Source organism: Scomber japonicus, chromosome 21, assembly GCF_027409825.1.
Source record: "Scomber japonicus isolate fScoJap1 chromosome 21, fScoJap1.pri, whole genome shotgun sequence".
NCBI classification, from domain to species: Eukaryota; Metazoa; Chordata; class Actinopteri; order Scombriformes; family Scombridae; genus Scomber; species Scomber japonicus.
The window spans coordinates 8,430,761-8,452,527 of record NC_070598.1 but is presented as its reverse complement, the minus strand read 5'-3'; the positions used below and the strand labels follow the sequence as shown (position 1 = coordinate 8,452,527).

The following is a 21,767-nucleotide window of genomic DNA, read 5'->3' as shown; positions in this document are numbered from 1 at the left end:
TAGACCAACATTTTTCAGGGGTTTTGGTCTTTTAATAAAGTTGTTCTATACTACAAGTGCTGCTGGAGCTCTGACTTTTTATTTTCTTCTCCATGCTCCTTAGAAGTAAGTGAAGTTGTGCCAGAAACCTCCACTCTGTGTCCTTAAACAGCTGCCCAAATGAACACTGATATAGGTTTTTCTTGTCATAATTATGCTTCTTGTTCATATTGGCTATTAGAAGATCCCTTCATAATGCAATATAACTAATGGACAAAATCATCCACAAGCCTCCCTCTGTGCAAAAGTGTATTTAAAGGTTAACCTGAAGCTAATATGAAGCTTCACCATCCAAATAAGTCAAATCAAGTAGATTTCTTTAAACATTACAGTCTTTTCACTGCCAAAGTCTCTCTTTTTGTTACTGTTCCTCCACTACAACTCAACGGGGGAAAAGTTTCTACTAAAATAAAAAAAAGACTGGAAATGTTGAAACCTCATTTAAACTTCAGATAAACTCTTAAATGCATTGTTGTGCAAAATGAATGTGTGGACACACTGGAATTTGCCTCTCATTGGTTACATTTGACGTGTCAAGTCAGTTTGCAAAATGTTTCAATGCACTTTACGACAATAAAACAGTATTAAAAGAATTAAGGAGACGCATTTTAATAGCCAGTAAATTAAAAAAAACTGAACCCTTCCTTTTAACATAAAAAAAAGCAAAAGCAATTCACTTGTGAGTGGGGACTATTGGTGTGTGTGTGTGTCTTTGTACCACAGGGTGGCGACATTTACAAAACAATTGAGTTTAATTGGCAGAACCAGGCGTATTTGGTTTCTCATTAATTTTAATTCACGAAATAAGTTTTTAAAAATGTGTTCTTTCTTGTAAAGTAACAAAAAAATCAACTCACGTAGTCTACGTATAAATGGTGATTTGTCATGGTCTTGTATCCATAAATAAATATATATAATTAAATAAATCTGTGGTGCGACATATAGGCGTTCAGTTTGGGGTTTTCATGTCTCACTTCCAGCATAAATATATTTTTGCACGTCAGCATCAGCCCGTATTACAGGACGAGAACATCCCGAGCCTGGGAAGTTCACATCCCCTTCATCAGCATCCAGCATCTCGCCTCCTCCCTCCCTCCTTCCTCCTACCCCCTCCCCTCCCTCCTACCCCAAGGGTCTCGCGAGCGCGCACGCGTGCGAAACTGCGTGGGAATGGCTGTTTGTGTGATCGAGGGGGTTGGGCCGCGCGGAGCGAGCGGAGAGCTGCATGAGTTTGTAATGTCCGCCATGTTGGCCATGGCGTATTGAACCGGGGAGGAACAGCGGAGCCTAACAAAAAAGAGACCGACAGAGAGCGACTAAGACCCGGGCCTGCCCGGCTCTGTTCGCGCTGCTACGGACCTAAGCCTGCACTCAACCGACCGGCTGACTCTCAGAGACCGTCACAGATTTATCCATGAGAACTAGAGGCAGACCTGCTGTTATTCCGAGCAGATAGATTTATGCTGCATCTTTTCATATTAAAAAATGAGTAAATTGTCGTTTCGGGCACGGGCGCTGGATGCTAGTAAGCCTCTACCCGTCTTCCGCTGCGAGGATTTGCCTGACCTGCACGAATATGCCTCTATCAACCGGGCAGTGCCGCAGATGCCAACTGGGATGGAAAAAGAGGAGGAATCGGTATGTTTTTTAATTTCTTCCCGACCTGTGGTGGATCACTTTGGCTGTGTTTTCGTATCGACGGGCGCCACTATGTTGCCTGCGCAAGCTTGTGCAAAATGGCCGCCATATCTACTCCTTCGTGCACACGACGGATCTCGATGAATACTACATTTAACGACCCAACTCTAACGCGAGTGTTATTATAAGAGGGTTATGATTTGATATTTGATTCGTTAGCCGTGTTGTGTCCATTTGTTTCACTTGAAATTGCACCCGAAAGCACAAAGAAGTCACGTGACTGCTATCAGCTCCACCATTTTGTTGACTTTCTCTTTGGTGAAGGCGAGCGGGGATAGGCCTTGGACGTGGTGCACTTTGCGTGAACAGATGCCAGGGGGAGACACTGAGCCTCAGCACGGTTTTGACAGCTAGGTGTTGCGTGTTGACAGCTCCGGCTCCTGCCATGTGTGCTGCAGACTGGCTGCACTTGTGTCTGGAAAATATCCTGCAGATCCTCCTGACCTCTATTTAATCATACACATGATCGGCATTGCGATTATAACATTCACTCAGAGCTGGCTTAATTCATGTCTAAAACGTGCTCCCTGGTTTTGGTAGACTGGACAATATAATGAGATTTTAGGTTGCTTGTTGAAGTGTGTGCATTTATTAATGGAAATTGACAAGAGCCAATAAATTGTCATAATAATGTCAGAAGTAAAAAGTGCATTTTTACAAATGTAGGTGTCCTGTTGTTGCAGTGTGGGTTGTGTAAAGAGTTGTGGTTTTAACAGTTCCCATTTTAAAAACTTAACTGTACAGTAGCTCCACTGTAATGAGAAGTTTTTTAATATTTAGTGTGGCTGCTTCGTGGCTCATGCTTCAGTTAACTCTCAATGCTTGGATTGTCACGGTCAGCTGTTTTTGGGATAATGTTGATATTAATATCCTCTACCGGATGAGATTTGCTCTTATTTAAAAAATTAATAGTAGTATGTGGAATTTACGCTACTTAATCTCACTTGGTTTAGTCCTGTTTTATAATTGTATGACAGGGCAATTTTAATAACAAAGGAATGATTTGCATTGCGTCTGTAGACTGATTATGCAAAGCCAAATTATAATGTAATTGAACCACAGCTTGTCAGGTTGGATATTTCTTAGATTGCTATAAGTTCCCAACGTAAGTCAAACAGGGTCACTCTCTTCAGTTCACTTTCTCCTGCTGACCACACTAGTAATTAGACTTTCCAACTAATCCTCCACATTTATTCTTTTCATCTGAACTTCTTGTAGATTTTCTAGATTGTTGTAAAATGTGTGTTATTATTGTCAGCGGATAGCTAGTTATTATGGCTGGAAGTTGAATTTAGCGTGTGTATTTTTGGGGTTAATGGGTATTGTTTATTTCCCCTTCCTGGCTGCGCTCTGCTGAACTCATCACAGTCACCTCATCAGCAGGAGAGCCCCTCTGTGTTGCTGAGATGCCTCAGCAGACACAAACACAAGGAAAGCGCAGACAGGGGTCCCGCGAAGTCAGCAGAAACCCTACCCCTCTGTCTGTCGGCCATCCCCCACCTACTGTACACATACACACAGCGGCATTACATAACAGAGTGACAGAGGAGATAAAGAGGACAGTTTCACTACAAGCCTGTGCATGGCTTAGCTCTCTGACCCACATCCTGTCCAGCAACAATGCACTATTGCGGTGCCAAGCTGACTGAGTGACCACATGCTGGCCTGAGAATGATGTCAATTAAAGAAGCGAGTGAGCACGCTCAGATCTTGATGAAGTGCCAGTATCGATGGATAGGAAGATGTGTCTTGTTTGTAACACACCATTTTAACAACCAGTTTTTCTTTCTTTTGGTTGTAGGGTGGCTGAATCTAAAGCTTACAGACTTTCTCTTTTGGCTCATTTAAATAACCACAATAAGCTTTCATATGTTTGCTTCATCAGTATTCATGGTGTCAAACCTCACACATTATAAACCATCAGTAGTTGCAATGCAAGTGCAAATATGGTGCCTCATTCACGAATAGCCTGTGTCCCACACAGCATAAAACCATTAACCTGCTGTGCTTCACTGTGGCCTTTTAGCAGAAATTACATGGGTACACACTCGGGTTTTAAGGCTCAGTATTTCTTTTCTCTGAAGCAGTTTTATAGATGCAGTATGCTGTAGAGCCAGTACATTGTGTGCATTGCTGTGACAGTGTGTCACTAGGAACATTTTGTTCTCTTTAATGTCACATTTGTACTGATTGTTAAATATGTAAAGATTCAGCAAGACAGAATAAACATAGCAGGAATCACAGCAGTCTGTTAAACTGTGATATTTGACTGAGTACACAAGGAGAAACAGTTATCTTATGAATACTTATGGTAAAAGTATAAAAAAAGAGAATCTGGAACAAATAATTGTGTTCCTCAGATTAGATGCGTACACACATTCACATGTGAAAGTGTGTCTAAAGTTTTGACTGGTACTGTACATATAAGGCATGTTTGTCTTGCTAAAAGTAAAAAATGTGCATCTTCAAATTATAAAATCAACCTCAGAAGAAATAGGAACGTCCTCATAGTCAAATTGAAAGAACTTGTTACATTGACCACAAGCTGTGAGTAACACGTGTTTGTATCATTCTTAGTCAGTGTGGTGTAAAGATGCCATTTAGGTGTTTTGTTGTTGTTTAATAAGGGCAACATTGACGCTCCTTCCAGTTACAGATAACGTAAACCATGAATCACATCCGCTGTCTGACTTTTTATTTATTTATTTAAAGAAGTAAAAGAATGTATTTGTAGCCCTGTCTTGTCTTTGTTTTGTTTTTTTTTTGGCTGCTTGTGTGTCTCGGTATGCATCTCAGTGTTTTGTGGATTTTTAAAGAGGGCGTAAGCTTTCTCTTGCTGAGCAGATCGCCTTCCTCGAGACTTCCTCACCTTCCACCGGTCGGCATGAGCCGTGAACACGTGCTGGAGGCCACACTTCAGTTGCCATGGCAACTTTTATTGGAGTCATCTATTTTTCTCGGGAACATTTAATGGGAGGAACGCGTGGTGCTGTGAAAAATAGATTTTCATTTGTCTCTCCTTTTTATCTGCGTCTGTGGCCGTGACACAGAGCAGCGCTGCCACTTTGGAGTATCTGCGTCCCCAGAACAGTGCGTGTGTAAAGAGAACGAGGGCGTTGGATGTTTATTGGTGGCGTCAGAGATACAGAAATGTGAGGAATTGCTCTGTAACTGAGGGATTTCAGCATCTAATCACACTATATGTCTGTCAACCCCTCTCATTTTTTAAATATTTGTTTTTATATGCTATGAATGAGAATTAACAAAACTCAGTGTTTCAACGTAGAAAAATGAAGCTTTTCTAACAATAAGTGACATTTCAACTTCCGCTTTGATGAAGGAAGACATGTGAAAGAGGTCCTAGGTTAACCGAGTTCAGTCACTCCTGTGTGCCATTCACAGAAGCCCTTTATCCCCACTCGCCCAATTCCTCAGCAGAGGAAATCCCAGCCTGTGAACCGTGGTTGTGAGGATCACAGCTGCGAAAGATCAGGATATCTTTAGGTCAGATGCAGCTCATGGGTAGCCTGCTGCAATCTGCCAAGTTGATATCCTTTACAGAAGTGTGCAAAGGCAGGTCTGGGGCCAGGCTCAGGTTTAATTGGTTCCTTATGTCTACTCTTTGCACAGGTTTTTTTGACTCCCAAAGCTCAGGGTTCACAAACATGTCAGACAGCGGGTTTACAGAGAGCCTGTATCGCAGGTTACACAAGAGGACAAACCCTTACATCTTGTTGGTAAAGCATCGGTTCATAGAGTTTAGATAAGGTCACGTCACATTGGCTGACAACTCTTTGATGAAACAGATAACCTTGTTTGCCGGCCTCTGTCATCCGACTGCTGTAACACACGATTACACCAAGCGGCTGATGCTGAGTAATGATGCCCACACACAACATTTATGAATGCTTGGAGGAAACATATTTGACAGTTGACTTCAAGAATATTGTGTCACGGGTTCTTGGTTTAGTTTCCAGTGTTCGTGTTCAGTTGACTGTTGTGGTGGGTGCAAGGGGGGTCAGCAAGTTGGGGCGGGGAACTTGATTCTTAGATGCATCACGATGTGTACGTGGGTGATTCTGCGTCAATTCAGAAAAGTCAAAAACATTGATTTTTGTAAGAGTGACTTTATAAAGTGATGACAGAAAGAAAAAAGGCAGAATTCAACTGTGACAGCCTACAGCACCCACACACTAGAGTTCATCTTAAAAGGTAGCAGTTGCAAGCATTTTTTTTTTAATTTAATGGCTAAATAATTACCTTTTTGTGAGCTGAATGCAAACTTTCTACACTGTTTCTCATATTTTAACATTAGTGGAGCAATGAACTCCAGCAGCAGTAACAAATGAGACCAACTGACCAACACACTGCTACGTTAAACAACTTAAACCAACTCTGAGGTGAAGGAAAATAAACTCAGTGCCTCAGTTTGTCTCACCTCAGCAACCCTGCACCAGCTCAGCGTGTTGGACAGTGATGGCTTTTGCCCGGAGCTAACGCTGCAGCAGAGAGGCTACCCTCTCCACTGCTGGAGACATGACGTTAATAACGACACAGTGGAGCACTCTGCTTCCCCCTTAATTTGTTAGTCTCATACAGACTGGAGACTAAGATGCTCCCAAATGAATTCATTCTAATGCAGTTAACTTTTTATGATTAAAAGGTTGGAGTATTTATCTTACATGCTAGTTTTGAGTAATTTTGTATTTCAGTGGAGTGTGCAAGGGGAAATAATTATTCGTACATTGATATTAATGATCGTCACGACTGGAGGGAAAACACAGCTATGTACAGTAGTTTTTGCTTTTAATAATTGCATAAGGCTGGCTGTGTGTGCCAAATAACTTAACTAATTTGGTATGTTCTCAAATAGCTGTCAAGCCGCTATTAAATAAAGAGCTGAGGGAAATACAACTATACTCTGCAGCTAGACAAGGTATCCAAATTCTATTTATTTATTTAATTATTTATTTTGATTTGGCTCAGGAGTCTCACTGGAGGGTAAACGTACCAAAATGATCATGTAATAAAATATTTGGCTGATCGCTTGGAGGAAATGACTCATGTTTGACTCGATATACTGTAGATACGTGTACCATATGTGTTTTTTAAAGATATCTAAACAGTGCTGCTAAACTGTAGTGAGCACCTAAGACTGTCTGAAGTGAAGGAGCTCCAGCCTTAGACTGTCTCAAGCTCTTCTAGGTTCGTGGTACCGTTTATTGTACGCCTGACATTGTAGCTTACTGGAAAACTGTCACTTGCCGCCAGTCTGCTGCTAGCTACTGAGAGTTAAATAGCTGCTATGTGGTGACATTTAAATCTACCAGTCCTCTTGGTAGGTGAGTGAAAATGTTACTTTCAGATATTGTTAGTATGTAAAGTGTAGGATCATATTGAGCAGTTGTCTAAGTGCAGGTAGTAGACAGTGAACAAGACTTGAACAAGTTTGGCTGTACACACTGCAGCAGTCCTAGCCAAACGCACCACTTTTTGTCCCTAAACCTGCGATTTGCCTGCATGAACATGCCAAATTCATTTTTGTGGTACGTGTGCGTTTACATCCCAAACAAATTCAGGGCTCCAGTGGCAGTTGGAGAAACAGCACGTTGGCTGTGTCCTGAATCAATTTGGACGAACACTTTAACTTTTGTCTCATGACTAACGCTAGTTGTATTCACAATGGTCCAGTTGACAGAATAAGCTGTTTTTTCTTGTGAGTGTTGATTGCAGAGAAAGTGTACAATACTGGGCTTGTTGATAAGCTTTACAAGGGGCAGATGGTTCAGATCTGGACACATGCTGCGTCCTTTCATGCCAGCTCACAGCTCTGATATGCTTCTCTTGTTACTCAGCGCAAAACTCCCCTTGGCTTTGGATTGCACTTTAAGGCCCCTAACTATTTTAAAAACTCCCACGCAAATATGGAAGTGTGTAAAATTTAATCGTTTTCTTATAATGGAAATGAGCCGTGCACAGATAGGGTTTCGGTGACGGTCATATTTGCCAACTACAATTAGTATGTCATGAACGCTGTCCCATATCTCAAAATCCAGCAAAGAAAATGTGGTAGCGAGTGAAAAAAAGTGTGAAGCCTTGTTAAATTACTTGTTAGAGCTAGATGGGCCTCTGTCAGTTTTGTCCATCTGTTGCATCAGTTACTGAGAAAGGACCTTTAAAGATTGTGTACTACAGAGTGAGCATACATTTATAACAAGCTGCAACCTCTTTAATAGCAATTTCTTTACAAGGACTGAATAAAAGTAGGTAAAGACTTTAATTCTGTAGCCATTTAGTAATACATATGCTCCTGAAGTCTACTCAGTAATTTATGATTTAGGCCTGTTTTAACCCTTGCAGTACTGTTCATATTCAGACTCCAACATGTTTAATTAATCCTCCTGTAAGGTTAATCTTATGGGGGGAGGATCACTATTTTATGATCCAGGAGAATATTTTATTGAATATGATGAATATATAACATGTTTGAATACTGATTTTTGAAAATTTAAAAATAAATACAGGTCAAATTTTTTACATTTGCATACTTGCATACATCGAAATGTCTAATGTTGTGTACTGTGGGTCACATTAGGAGAAGTAAAGCTAAAAGAAATGTGTATAGGGTGTTTCTACAACTCTCAAATGTAAAAATGTGTCAAATTAACTAAGGGTTAAACAATAGGTTTCTGTTGCAGATAGAGATTCATGTTGATGTGCATTTCTGCTCAGTAGCACAGTAGGAAAATGTTACTGTTCTTTTTTTTTTTAGGTGTCTGTTTCAGGTTACATAATGTAAAAACATTCTGTGCTTGCCGCTGAGTTCAAGAGTCAAACTGTCTGACTCATTTGCCAAACGTCCCTGCTTGCTTGTGCTGGCAGGTTAGTTGAAGCAACAGATTGGCTGCTGGAGAAACTCGCAGGTATTTTGTTTACGACTCCGCCGGCTCAAAGTGTTACGCAGCAATTTTCTTAAACTTTGGAAACTGGAACTTCTGACTAACTTGGTGACTTTCTCTTGCTGAGAATTGCAGCAGATGAAAACAATGAGTCACTGTTGGTGTGATAGTAGTGTTAATTGTGCAGGGTTTTAAATGAAGTGTCTTTGCCAGAAAGCTGATTGTGAATGTGACCACCTTTTGTACTTGCAGAGGATTGACACACTAATACAGCTGCAGATAGTCTTTGTATCTTGAAGAAAGGACCTTATTCATCACCTTTTTTAAAGCCCTACAACATCCTACTACTGATGACTCATTTCTCTGAGATATAGTGTTAGTAACTGATGGCACCTATATATAGACCTGTTGTGCCTCCTTACACAAGCTCAAAGAAGTGATTGGAGATCAGGTTGAATATCAGAGCGAAGGAGCCTAAATGACATGTGGAAAGATAATCAACAAAAGGAACTGAAACAGATTTAGGAGGATATTTGGCAGTGCTACCCTGTTTTGAAATACTTTGTTCTTGGACAGCTGCCATCACATTATGCACTCATTTATAATTCCTCCTTGCAAACTTATGACTTAGGGCGCTTTCACACCAACAGCAGTTGGTGCGCACTAAACAATCCATTCGGACCAAAAGCTCTTAGTTTGGTTCCTCTTCGTTGGTGTGAAAGCATCAATCGCACTCGGGTGCACACTAAATCAAGTGGTCCGAGACCTCCAAAAAGAGGTGGTCTCGATCCGCTTGACTCCGAAAGATGAGGGAACGTCAATCGGACCAATCTTGATTGGTTTGCAGGTGTGAACGCGGACCACACTGTAGCCTGTATGCTACATAGTAGCAATTTTACTGCCTGGTGCAGACCAAATAATCAAACTAGTGGTGTGAAAGCGCCCTAATACTGAGTTGTTAAAAAACATTTTATGTTTCTTAAACAACATTTTAAAAATGTGTGCCCCTTCTGTATTTCCTTGTGCTGATAATCTGCATGGTCATATAAGAGTTTGGTATTGCCAATCTGAGATGTCATTTCTGTGTGATTTTTGCTGATGCATGTGTGGCATGATCTCAACATCCTGTGATACAAACTACTAATCAACCCACAAGTCTTGTTAAATCCTGTACCCTAAAGCTGTTATCTGGGGTGGCTCGTAGATTTGTGAATCTGTTTTTTCACCAGCTAAAATGTATTGTTCTTTTTTTATACACCAGCATATGCAAAATTGATGTCATATACTGTAAAGAAGTAGTATTAGGTCTCTGTTTATTACTCATTTTGCCCTGCCTAAGTATGTCTCTGTAAAAAAATTAAATGAAAAGAAAAAAGATGTGGATCTTTGCACTCATCGTTTAACGCCAGATAGTCTGTTCTGAACAGCTGTTTCCTGTCTGTCTCTCTTCCAGGAGCACCATCTCCAGCGGGCCATCTCGGCGCAGCAGGTATATGGCGAGAAGCGGGACAACATGGTTATCCCCGTCCCCGAGGCAGAGTGCAACATCACGCACTACGAGTCCCTCTACCCCGGGGAGTTCAAGATGCCAAAGCAGCTTATTCACATACAGCGTGAGTAGCAACGCCGCTTGCAACAAGATTACCCTCTTAGCTGTGGTAGTGGTCAGTGAGCACGTGGTGATGTTGTTGCCATTTGGATTCACCAGATGTGTCTGATGGTTTCTGACGTTATCTGTTTCAGTTCCGTTTTTAAAGGAGCATTTAGCTTTCATTGAATATGTTGAGTCAGTCCACTTGTTCCTAATTAAGGAACAAGAAAAAAAAAATCATGTTTGAACACTGTATCACTATCCTGTGCAGCGGTACTGTTGTGTGTGTGCAGAGCCCTCATTGCCAGCACACCAGCAGTGAAATAACTTAAACGTATTTAAAACAGTTTCCAGATAGCTTTATTCATGTCCATTGAGCCGTGTGTGATAATTTACAAGAGCTTTTGACACCAGAAGGACTCTTGAGGCCTAGATAGCTGTAATTGTAATAAATGTCAAAGAATGAAGTGTCTCAGCACAGGTGGGGAGGATTGAGAAGAATATCTGATGTTATTCAACCAAAGACTATGCATTTCACATTGTTTTAGACCTTACAGTATTTATTAATTTAAAAACACAGCATAGGTTGTAGTTTTTCACAGCATACTCAGACATTAGCTAGATTAAAAGTGAAACAAAGTGCTTGCTGATGAAGTAAACACTATTTCGTAGTGTAATCCTAATTAAGATTAGAATTGATCTTTATTTTGAATATAACTAAATATTGTTTCCAGAGCAGCAACAGTAATGTTTACAACTGCAAAGTCACTCCTCTCTCTGCTGCTGTGTTTCACTGCCTGCAGACGCGGTTGGTAGAGGGAGGGAGGTGTTACCATCTCAGCCTGCAGGCTAAGCTTACAAGAGTTTGCCAATTTTTAAGATATCAGAGAGCAGAGGCTGCAGCAGTGACACCAATTCCCATTAGCTCAGCAACTAGCTCCAGTCAGCTGCTTGAAGCGGAGAAAGTGTGTGTGTGTGGTTTGCATTTGTTGTCAATATGTACTATATGAAAGTGCAGCTGTGGCATTCACCATTTAGCAGTGGTGCTGGTGAAAGTATGTTGAGGAAACACTGTAGTAGTAGATGTATAAATCATTTGAGCAGTTGCTGCTTTTGATTCACTGCATTTGAATTAGCAGCATGTAAACATGAAGGACCACTTGTTAGATATTGTTCATATCTGACAGTTAAATGTGGAGCAGTCAAGTGAGAATGCTGCATAACTTCCCAAATGCTTCAGGTTTGACAGTTTAATGTGTTGATTACAGTGGGACTCTGACAGCGACAGGGCCAGTAAACATACTTTTCTTTTACCCGCTGGTTGCTGTATTATAACAGACAGGAACCTTTTAACAGACTAATATGTTGTCTGGAGCATCTCCAGCACATGGCTGGAGACTGTGACCAGTTTGACTGCTTGGGCACAAAACCTTAAATGGCTGGTAAAGTTCCCAGCCTGGATACTGGTGTTTGTCCTGAAACACTGTTTTTATTGAGTTGGTGAAGGCACAAAACCAAACATAAGCACAGTGCTTTGTCATGATGAACTCTGTGCTGTCTGAATTAATAGACTGTTTTTGAACTCAGTCACTGTGACGTCACCTGTTGTTTTGTTTTTTGCCGTTTTGAAGATGTATTATCAAACTTTTTTGGATTTGACCATCAAAACTTTGGGTTTTGGTGCCAGAAGTGACCATATTTGGACAACAGCTGACCCTAGTGCTAATTGCATTTAGTCAAAGGTTAATTATTATAATGCAAATGCTAATTTCCACAAGTGAAAAACATGCATAAATCAATTAAAACAAAATGTACTTAGGGAACCCTGAAGGAGTCTGCTGTTTAGTAGTATAACCCAACACTTAATAAGACTGTTTTTTTTTTCTTTTTAGTTGACCAAAATGTTACAATTAGCTTTCATGAACTGATGGTTATTTGACTTAGCTTATAATGTACTGCTGCTAAATGACTGTGTATTTAGTAAAATGTGTATTTTAAAATCATGACATGGCATTATTCTGCTTTGGTAGATTACATTTACTTTCAATACACCTTTTCATTTAAATTACCTATTCTGTCTGACATATCTAGTCAAACAGGTTTTTGTGTTTGAGTAATGAAATATGTCCAATAGGCACAGCCTGCTGTAGTAGTGTTTACAGTCATCTTATCTGAAGCTCTGACGGTCCTCTTGCTTTTAAATTGCTGTAGACTGTGTCATACACTCAGTAATCACCTCTTCTTCCTCTCACAGCTTTCAGTTTGGATACGGAGCAGCCAGACTACGACCTAGATTCAGGGGATGAGACGTTTGTGAATAAGCTGAAGAAGAAAATGGAAATTACTGCCCTGCAGTTTGAAGAAATGATTGACCGTCTGGAGAAAGGCAGTGGACAGCAGGTATTTGTCACCCTGCATGGGGGAAAGCGCCGGTTTGCATGCTATTTCCACAAACACATCTCTGTCTTTCCCTTCCACAGGAAAAATAAGCAGACTGAGTCAGTATTTTCCTTGTACTGAACAAAAATCCTGATTCTTGCTTTATGATTTATTTTATTTAATGATTACTGGGTTAAAATAGTTCTTTGTTCCTTTCATTGCACTGACTTGGTCCACCTGTGTTGCCTCTGCAGCTCGTCAGTCTTCAGGAGGCCAAACTGTTGCTGAAAGAGGATGATGAACTGATCAAGGAGGTGTTTGACTACTGGAGCCGCAAGAGAAAAACCTGCAAGGGTGGCTCCCTCATCCCCCTCGTCAAGCAGGAGAAGAGGGACGGCTCCAGCACAAGTGACCCCTATGTGGCCTTCCGCAGACGGACGGAGAAGATGCAGACCAGAAAGGTAGAAGGATGAAGCAAATGAAAGCTAAAAGTATAGAAGAAGTCAAGCTGTACAAGATATTTACATGTATTTACGACTACTTCTCAGCAGCCTGATTTTTTTTTTTTTTGACAAGTATCAGTAGTATAAGAATTTCCATAAATGCTTCAGTAACGTAATGTTTGGAAAAGTTTGGATACAAAGAGGGAACATCTACACCTTTTTGTATGACTGAATTATCACCCATTCATTCCCAGAACCGAAAGAATGACGAAGCGTCGTATGAGAAGATGCTGAAGCTACGCAGGGACCTGAGCCGAGCCGTCACCATCCTGGAGATGATCAAGAGGAGAGAGAAAAGCAAGCGTGAACTGCTGCACCTCACACTGGAGATTGTGGAGAAGCGGTGAGAAAGACCAGTGTGTGAAATTGGGCCCCAGACACCATTCAAAATCCCACAAAGAGTTTGGCAGCGGCTGTTAAGGTTGTCTGCACTGCATCAACTACCTTGTTAGGCAACTAGCTGCTATTAGGGAAGCTTTTTCATAGGGATTTAGGATGCAGTTGTAAGATAAACGCAGGCTTCACTTGTCTGTTAAGGTGACAATTATTTTGTTGCTGTGCCCTCGTTGTGTCTCTCTGGAAGTGTTTTGGGAATAGTTTCTGCTGAGTACAGTAAACATTAAGCTCCTACAAGCTGTGGTGTCAGAGCTTCACTGCATGGATGACTTGTGTTGTTAACCTACATGTTCATTTAGGCCTTTGTTTCCTCATCAAGTTAAAATCCCAAGTAAATATGACACTCGCCTGCAAGATTGATTGTACAAAAGAATCAACGACAGCTTTTCTGTAAAGTCAGGCTTCGCTGCTCGTGTTAATTGGGGTTACAGTTATGGACACTTGTTTTGCATGCATTATCAATTTAGAGTTTCATCCTATTTATTCAGTAGTGTCAAGAGCAGATTAGCTCACAGACTTCTCAGTGGCTGCTAGAGTCTTTCCCCAGTCTTGGAGGTAGTACACGAGACTGTATTTGTATTATTTTCTTTTTTTAATTTTAATAATTGTTTTGTTTGTTTTTTCCCATCGAATGACTGATCCATGACATGACATGACATCCGAACAGGATGAATTTCTTCTGAAAGTAGCTGTCAGTGTGAGCTTAAATTGGACCCTTCTGCTTGAAGTGCTTTTGATTTGTAGTGACATTTCAATTTCCTCTTGTTATCCTGGCCTGGTTTCTGCCTGTGCTTCAGTGCCAGTGTTCACTCCCAGATTGGACCACTCTATTCTCAGCAGATAGCTGCTCCAGCCCACTTCATAATATTATGCTTGTGCAGAGTGACCCAGGTATGCCACATGGTTTGTGTAGTCTGTCAGTAGTGTGGCTGTTCTGTTATGTGGTGGCCATGGCTGCATGGTATTGACCATATTGCTGAATACTAGATTGTATATCACAATACAGCATTCACAAGCACCTTTTTATGTCACACTTCAGTGAATGTAAAACTTGCTTGTTGCTTAAAATAAGAAGAGATTTAGAAATGAAAGCTGCAGCTTTTTATGGATTGCTCTCTTGGCTGCTTGTTTAATTAATTGGTTAATTGTTTAGTACTTAAGTGCCAGAAATAATGGCTAAAGATATCACAATTTACCAGTCCTAATTGTCTTTTTCATATTGTTCGTTTTATCTATTCAACTGTCAAAATTAAAGTAATCAGTTAACAATTACAGTCAATTAAGAAACACAATCAAATCTTCCTTTTGTTCTTGATAAATAACTGCAGTAAATGTTATTAGCCAAGTTGGAAGTAGGGATCAGCAGCAAAACCCCAAACAGCCCCCCCCCGGATAAATCAATTAAAGCCTGTTACGATTCAGATATTAGCATGTCACTTTAATTTTCATTGGTTTTTGGGTGATCGGGGGGGTGTTTTAGCACTATATAGCACTTATTCCTCCTTGTATTTTTCTTGTATTCAGCTTTAGGGACATTACTGGGGCCCGTTCCAATTATTCTTTGCATTTGACCATAAAAGTATACTCCCTTCAATGGTCACTGACTCCTCAACCTCTACCTTTCTCTCTCTCTCAGGAATGCAATGCCAGACTTTGGCAGTGAGGTGATGGCAGAGGCTCTGGCACAGAGGGCTCTGGCAAAGCCTGTCTACACCATCCCCATCATTCCCCTGTCGAGCACTAACCAGTACAGACATCAGGACCACTTGGACATGAAGGACTATAAGAAAGTAAGGTCATATACAGTGTGTGTTGGAACATAATGTCTGCAGAAATATGGGAAATATATTATTGAGGAGCTTTATAGACCTTAAGGCCTGATTATATCGTAAGTGGACATGCACATGCTCAGCTGTTGCAACCATGGACACATAGTGGTTCTGTTTATATTATTTTCTGGAGTGTGTTTGGAGGACGCTTGCGTGACGTATAGATAGTATGTTGACCTGGATAGCATAGTTTCACCTTTACAATGAATGCTCATAATCAAAGACATAATTTCCATAGTTGAAAAGGTGCAGCATTTCATTCCCCAACAGGGACAACTTTATGATTTTTGATAAGGAAGTAAACGTACAATGCATTTTTTTTGCATCAAGGAAAATCTCCAAAATGGAAATATCATACTGTGAAAAATATGAATAAACCTGCATCATAATAATGAATTTGTATTTTCCAATTAACAAAGGTCTATCAGGCTCTTGTATGGCCCTCAGCTAAAAGACTGACAGTTGTGTATTAATATTCATGCGTGGTAATCAGTTATGTCATTGAAGGAGGAAGGGTACATAGGTTATGTGCCTTTAAACCCAAAACATTTAATATAAAGCTGAGCTACCATATGCTTTGACAATAATGCACTTCATTACACAGCAGTATTGTGAACTCTGTGTCACCTCTTCCCATTATAACTCAATTATCTCCAGTGTCCAACAACTGCCCCCCCCCCCCTCCTGCATGCAGGGAGGCAACTTCGCCCCCCTTCATTTGCTCTTCCTTTTCCCTTCACCAGCTGGTTGACTTCTCCCTTTTGTTATGCAGGCGCTCATTTTTGGTTTAACTGTGCCCCTTCGTCCCTCATTTCTTCCACTGATTTGATGCTTCACCGTAGAGTCCTCTGCCTCTCTGTTAGCTTTGTCCCCTGTGTCTAAGACCTGAATAGGATCTGACTAACCCTAGTAGATTTGGAGCCTGTTCAGTCAGGGAGGGGTCGTCCCACTGGGGAAGTTGGGGTGAGCGGTGGCGCGGGGTGGATTTGCGGGGGGGCACCCGCCATCTGCCTAGGCAGCGGCATCTGGCACGTGTTGCAATCTGCATATCAATGCCTCCTTTACTCACTGTTGTTTCTGCACACAGTCTTCGTCCGTGCACAGACCACCAACACAAGACTACCACAAACAGGACCGGGCGTGTGTTTCATGTTGAAAATGCCTTGTTGATCACACAGACTGCTGTATAAACACTTTTGCCCTTCCCTCCTCTCAGCCGGAGAAGACGGAGGCCGTACGAACCAAAAGGAAATATGAAAAGAAACCCAAGATCCCTCCTCTGTCAGTGCCCCAACATTCAGGGCCCTCTGTGTTCAATCCCAAGGACCTCAACCAGTATGATTTCCCCAGCTCAGATGAAGAACCTTTCTCACAGGTAACACTATTTGGTTTCAGATGAATGTGAATTATTTTTTTTTTGTTTTGACATTTTTGAATCAAGTACAATTTTGATGTGAAGGCTACAATTTAAAAATAGACAATTGCTGAGTTTGAAAGCCACCCAGGCAGATGGCTTGGCTAGTAACACTGATTACGGAAGGTAGACAAAGATATGTGGTGTCAATGACTAAGCTCTTAATTTACTCTGGTTGTTTTTACTGTATAGATCCATTCAGGTTCCTCAGACGCAGAAGAGGAGAATGACCCAGATGGCTGCTTTGCGTTCAGAAGGAAGGCCGGCTGTCAGTACTACGCTGTGAGTGCCCTCCTGTGACTCCTGTGTTTCTATTTTTAGTGCCAGCAGCAGGCTGGCCAATCTTGCCGCCCTGGCTGTTAGTCTTCCACACTCTGCTGGACAGAACAATGCAATAAGGAAGACCTGCCTTTTCTTTTTCTGATCCCGTTCTTTGCTCTAAATTTTAATATCTGATCTCTGTCTCCATCTCTGGTTCTTCATCTCCTCCTCATCTTCCTCCAGCCTTGTCCAGACCAGAGTGGCAACTGGCCTTGGGTAAGCCCGTCGGAGGGCGGGCTCGGCAACCCACGGTTCCGCTACTGTCTGACCTCGCTGAACATACCACGGCGCTGCATAGGTTTGGCACGACGTCGTGTGGGCAGAGGGGGCAGGTGAGTTCAATATCACTCTTTAGGTATTTCGCTTTAGTTGTGGCTTACATTTGATAAGTGATGCTCGGTTTCCTCTGTAGGTACAAAGGCCAAACGAAGTGGATTGTTTCCAGTTGTTGAAAAGTTTTACTTTTGTCTGACTTCATAAATGTATTTATTTGTCCTTGCTTCTGACATTTGATATAAAGAATATTTTGTTCATCTACTAGAGTCATAGGTCAGTCTCTAAACACTGCTCATCATTAAGACTGAGGACAATCTCCCAGGTTTCGTTTTTAAAACTGGGTGGAAACAATGCGTTTTTAAAAAAATGGCTTTGCAGAACCAATCCAAAGCCTTTAGGGTGGACCTTCATTAGGGCAATGACATTCAGTTCACTGCAGAAGCATTTGGAGGGATATCATTTCTGATAAGGCATGTCCCTTCCAAAAATTAATGAGCATCTGTTTGTTATTGGCTGTTCATGCCACCGTTCAAACAATACCATGCATTTACAAATCCTCAGACTTCGTTAGGTAGAGATCTCTCATTCTCTGGTATCGCAAGACTTAACCATGTATGTATCATATTCAAAATATAACATGTACGAATTCAGTCAAGAAAATTAAGTCGAGGAAAAATGTAGTTAATGTGTGTAGGAATGCTGCCAGTACCAATACTGAGCAGGGGAAATCCAGCCAAGTGTTGGCTGGAGCTGCTGAGGTTGTTTACCGTACCGGCTCTTTGGCAGGTTACCAAGCCATCATTTGGCGGGCGCATTCTACCATCAATATCACGCTGGCTGGTAAAAATGTTGAACATGACAGTCTCATTTTGGGATTCACCTGCCACTGTAGCCTGTAGACAAATCAGAAAACTTTGCCTCCGCTGAGTTTTAGAACAGCAACATGTCCTGCAGCTTTGTCTGATATCTCCTCAGTAATTACACAGACGATTGGGTAAAGCACGCTGACTGGAGGGGCTTAGCCAGCAGCTTCCTCACTGCCAAATATTGTTGAGGAGAACAACTTGGTCAGGCAGCATCTCTTTCACAGACACACACATGAGATAAGCAATGTTCTCTTTCGGTGTCTGCAATCAGCCTTATCAGCTGCCCTGAGGGAGACTGAAGGAGCAGTTGATGTCTGTATTAAAATGTCAACTTCATAATATGATATTTACTTAAGATAGCAGTGCATAATCATGTTAGAAAACATGGAGCTCTGTGTGTTTGTTTAGGCACACTAGCCATGTACCTCCATGTCTGTATGTTTGTGTAACCCGCTATGTGAAGTTGAGGATTGCATTGCTTTCAAAGTTTGTACAGACATGCTTGGGTGTAGTCTATTGACATCTCAGCCAGTGTCACCTAAAACTGTTGCTGTACAGAAGACAGCACCTCGTTCATTTACATACCAGCATGGCACAAGCACAAGGCCACACTTAAATTCTTTGCCCCAACTAGTTGTAACGTGTGGAGTAGCAAAAATGTCAAAATTGTCTCATTATAGCTTCACGAGGCTGCAGTGTGGCTATAAACTTTGAATCTTGTTCCATTACATAAGTATTCTTTCGTGTACTCATGGTGGAACTACATTTTGGTACTGGCAAGTTGGACGTTGTAATTACATGAATGGTATGCAAGGAAAAAGCCACACTAGTGCAACACTCTAGCGATAAATAAAGAAATGCTGATGTTGTAATGTCTAGGTGATGGCAGCAGCATGTCTTTTTGAGTTGTATTTTTTTTTTTTTTTTTTTTTTTTTTTTTGACAGCTCAGTGTTTGGGGATTTATTTGTAATGTTGTTGTTTTTTTGTATTTCAGGATCTTGTTGGATAGAGCGCACACAGACCTAGACAGCATCTGCCAGAGCCTGGACTCTGACCCGGAGCCCGAACCACTCGCCTCACCACTTCCAAGCTCTCCGCTCCGCAACTCCAACGCCAGTACCTCAGAAACCAATACCTCGGACCCGACCAGCTCCCCCCACTTCCCTTCCTCTTCATCACCCCTGTCGTCATCATCGCCAACACCCATGGACCTCAGCCAGATTCTTTTGAACATTAAAACTTGCCGTTGGAGGCACTTCAGACCACGGACGCTATCCCATCACCCCTTGGGTGGAGGAGATTTGTCTCGCAGAGGATTTAAGGATTTTAGCCGGACAGTGTCAGGACTAACCCGAACCCTGTCTGGAGGAGCCAGCTCCCAGAACCGCACCGGTCCAGCCCCTGCCCCTGTCAATGGTAAGTCAAAGCTTTCCTCAGCCAATGTTTTCTTTGGAATATTCAGAAATGTTGTTCAGCTAAATGCATTTAGTCTGAACACTAAGTGGATCAGTTTATTTTGTTGCCTTTTCATGTTGCAAGCAAAGGTTTCTCAGACTCCTACGGGGCCCATTTTCTACAGTTTTGATAAGCTGTCATTATGTAAGGTTAGTGATTCTGGCAGTAATTTCTTGGAATAAATATAGCAAAGCCTGATGCGATGGCCCTGTCTGCACCCTGTGCTGTAATTAAGGAACTGCATTCAGCCTAAGCATCAGTCAGAAATACAGTTTGCCCTCAGTACACTTCTTTTAGCATCTGCTGCTGAAATGTCAACAGCCATCCTCTGGAAACCTGGGGGACTTTTTTTGTGTGCAAGTGTCTTGGCCACTGAGAATGACTCTGGAACCAGTTGATCTCATTAATTTCTTGTTTTGATATATTTGAGATATTGGTGCTTTCAGAGTACGCATGGTAGGGCTACACAAGATTGGAAAAAACTGATATCTGATATGATGAAAAAATACAGGAAGTTTCACCAGCTTTGTGTGGTTCGTGTACATATATACAGTCATAATTTCAATCATTTGGGTATTTTACAAGTCTTCTAATAAAACACAACCGACCTCCTACCTCTACCACACTTGGTTTAGCCCTCCGAAACTGAACAGTTTTAACCTATGTGACTCTAATGGACAAGTAGTGAGAAGAAAGGTGGAAAAACAACACACATCTCTTAATAAACTTAAAAGTGGACTTGTGTGTTGTGTTGTATACATGTAATCTACCATTTTTAAGAGATGTTCAAATGTACGCTTAAAATGCGTAGCAGAGGATAAAGAGGCCTCCGGGTGCAGCCGAGGATGGTGAAACTCTCAAACTCAAGCAAAAAACTGATTTAGCTATATGCTGGAATGTAAATACAGATAGATGTGGATATTATCAGTTTTGTGTGTGTGTGTGTGTGTGTGTGTGTGTGTGTGTGTGTGTGTGTGTGTGTGTGTGTGTGTTTTAAGTGTATCTTACATCAGGGCACTGGCCAGCCATCTGACAGCAACTGTTTAACTTTTAACCAGCACTGGGGGGAAGAGGTGACAGTTATTGGGGAATACACACACTCAATAGCTGCCTTGTGTAACTGAACGCCTGCCGCTCACTAGCATCCAGGCAACTTTATCTGTGACGGTAGCTGCGTCGCGTGTGTGTTTACAGACAGGTGATCTGCCGGCTCTGAAGAACAAGCTGCACTGGATCAGTTTATCAAGCAACCCAAACAGATTGGGTTAGGTGGTAGTAGGCGACTAGTGGGGCCTGATTTGGATTTTTGCACCCTTTCACTGGAGTACATTGGAAAACTGATCAAGCTCTGTGCATCCAAGAACCTTTAAATCTGACTAAATTATATAATATCAAGCTGGACTTTCCTTGTAGATTAGTCATGGAAAGTGAAAACCTTTTAGTTTCAAGCACCAAAAAAAAGTGGTTGCATGACTCATTTGAGTTCACACATCCTTAAATATGATTATTGCACGTGCACACTTGACAATGCCAGTGTTTAAACAATATATTGAGCAGCCCTCACATACGGGTCATCTTTGTAGCATGTGACATGTATTTTGTAATTATTTAATTGGCACTGTATTCATACTTTCGTCATCTGTCTTATACCATTTAACTTGGTTATTGCTGCTAATATTGGCCGAGGTTAGGATTAGCAAACTAAAGCATCCTGACCAATAACTCTCCAATAAGGCTCTAATGGTTAAAACTATATATATAGTTACACTTTAGCAATGCAACACTATCATTTGTTAAAGAAAATTGTATAGAAAAAATTGTTTTTAAGGATATGTCCTGCTCAATATTGACAGAATGCATTAAAATTTAAATGAAGAAATACTCTAATTTTGTATAATACACTTAAATACTCTCTAGGTGGATAAAATATTTAATATTTATCATTTTTTTGTGGAGCATTCAGTCTTACTTTCAATACTTTTTATACTCTATACTTTTAATACTTTTAAATAGAAAAAAACCCCCAAAAGTACATTTTAACAAACCTGATGCTGCTTGATATTTTTAATTGCTCATCTTGATAACCCTCACTGACATATC

At 41.2% G+C, this 21,767-nt stretch overlaps 1 protein-coding gene across 1 annotated transcript in view; it reads left to right on the top strand.

Moving 5' to 3' along the window:
* The first annotated feature begins 1,272 nt into the window (after positions 1–1,272).
* Positions 1,273–21,767, top strand: part of LOC128382410 (enhancer of polycomb homolog 1-like) — a 28,735-nt gene continuing 8,240 nt past the window's right edge. Inside the window, exons 1-10 of the mRNA XM_053342399.1 lie at positions 1,273–1,677; positions 10,090–10,249; positions 12,482–12,627; positions 12,861–13,067; positions 13,304–13,452; positions 15,142–15,295; positions 16,551–16,709; positions 16,941–17,030; positions 17,253–17,401; positions 19,207–19,628. Of these exons, the coding sequence (XP_053198374.1) occupies positions 1,525–1,677; positions 10,090–10,249; positions 12,482–12,627; positions 12,861–13,067; positions 13,304–13,452; positions 15,142–15,295; positions 16,551–16,709; positions 16,941–17,030; positions 17,253–17,401; positions 19,207–19,628 (1,789 nt within the window). The 5' untranslated portion in view covers positions 1,273–1,524. The remainder of the gene's footprint in view (positions 1,678–10,089; positions 10,250–12,481; positions 12,628–12,860; positions 13,068–13,303; positions 13,453–15,141; positions 15,296–16,550; positions 16,710–16,940; positions 17,031–17,252; positions 17,402–19,206; positions 19,629–21,767) is intronic.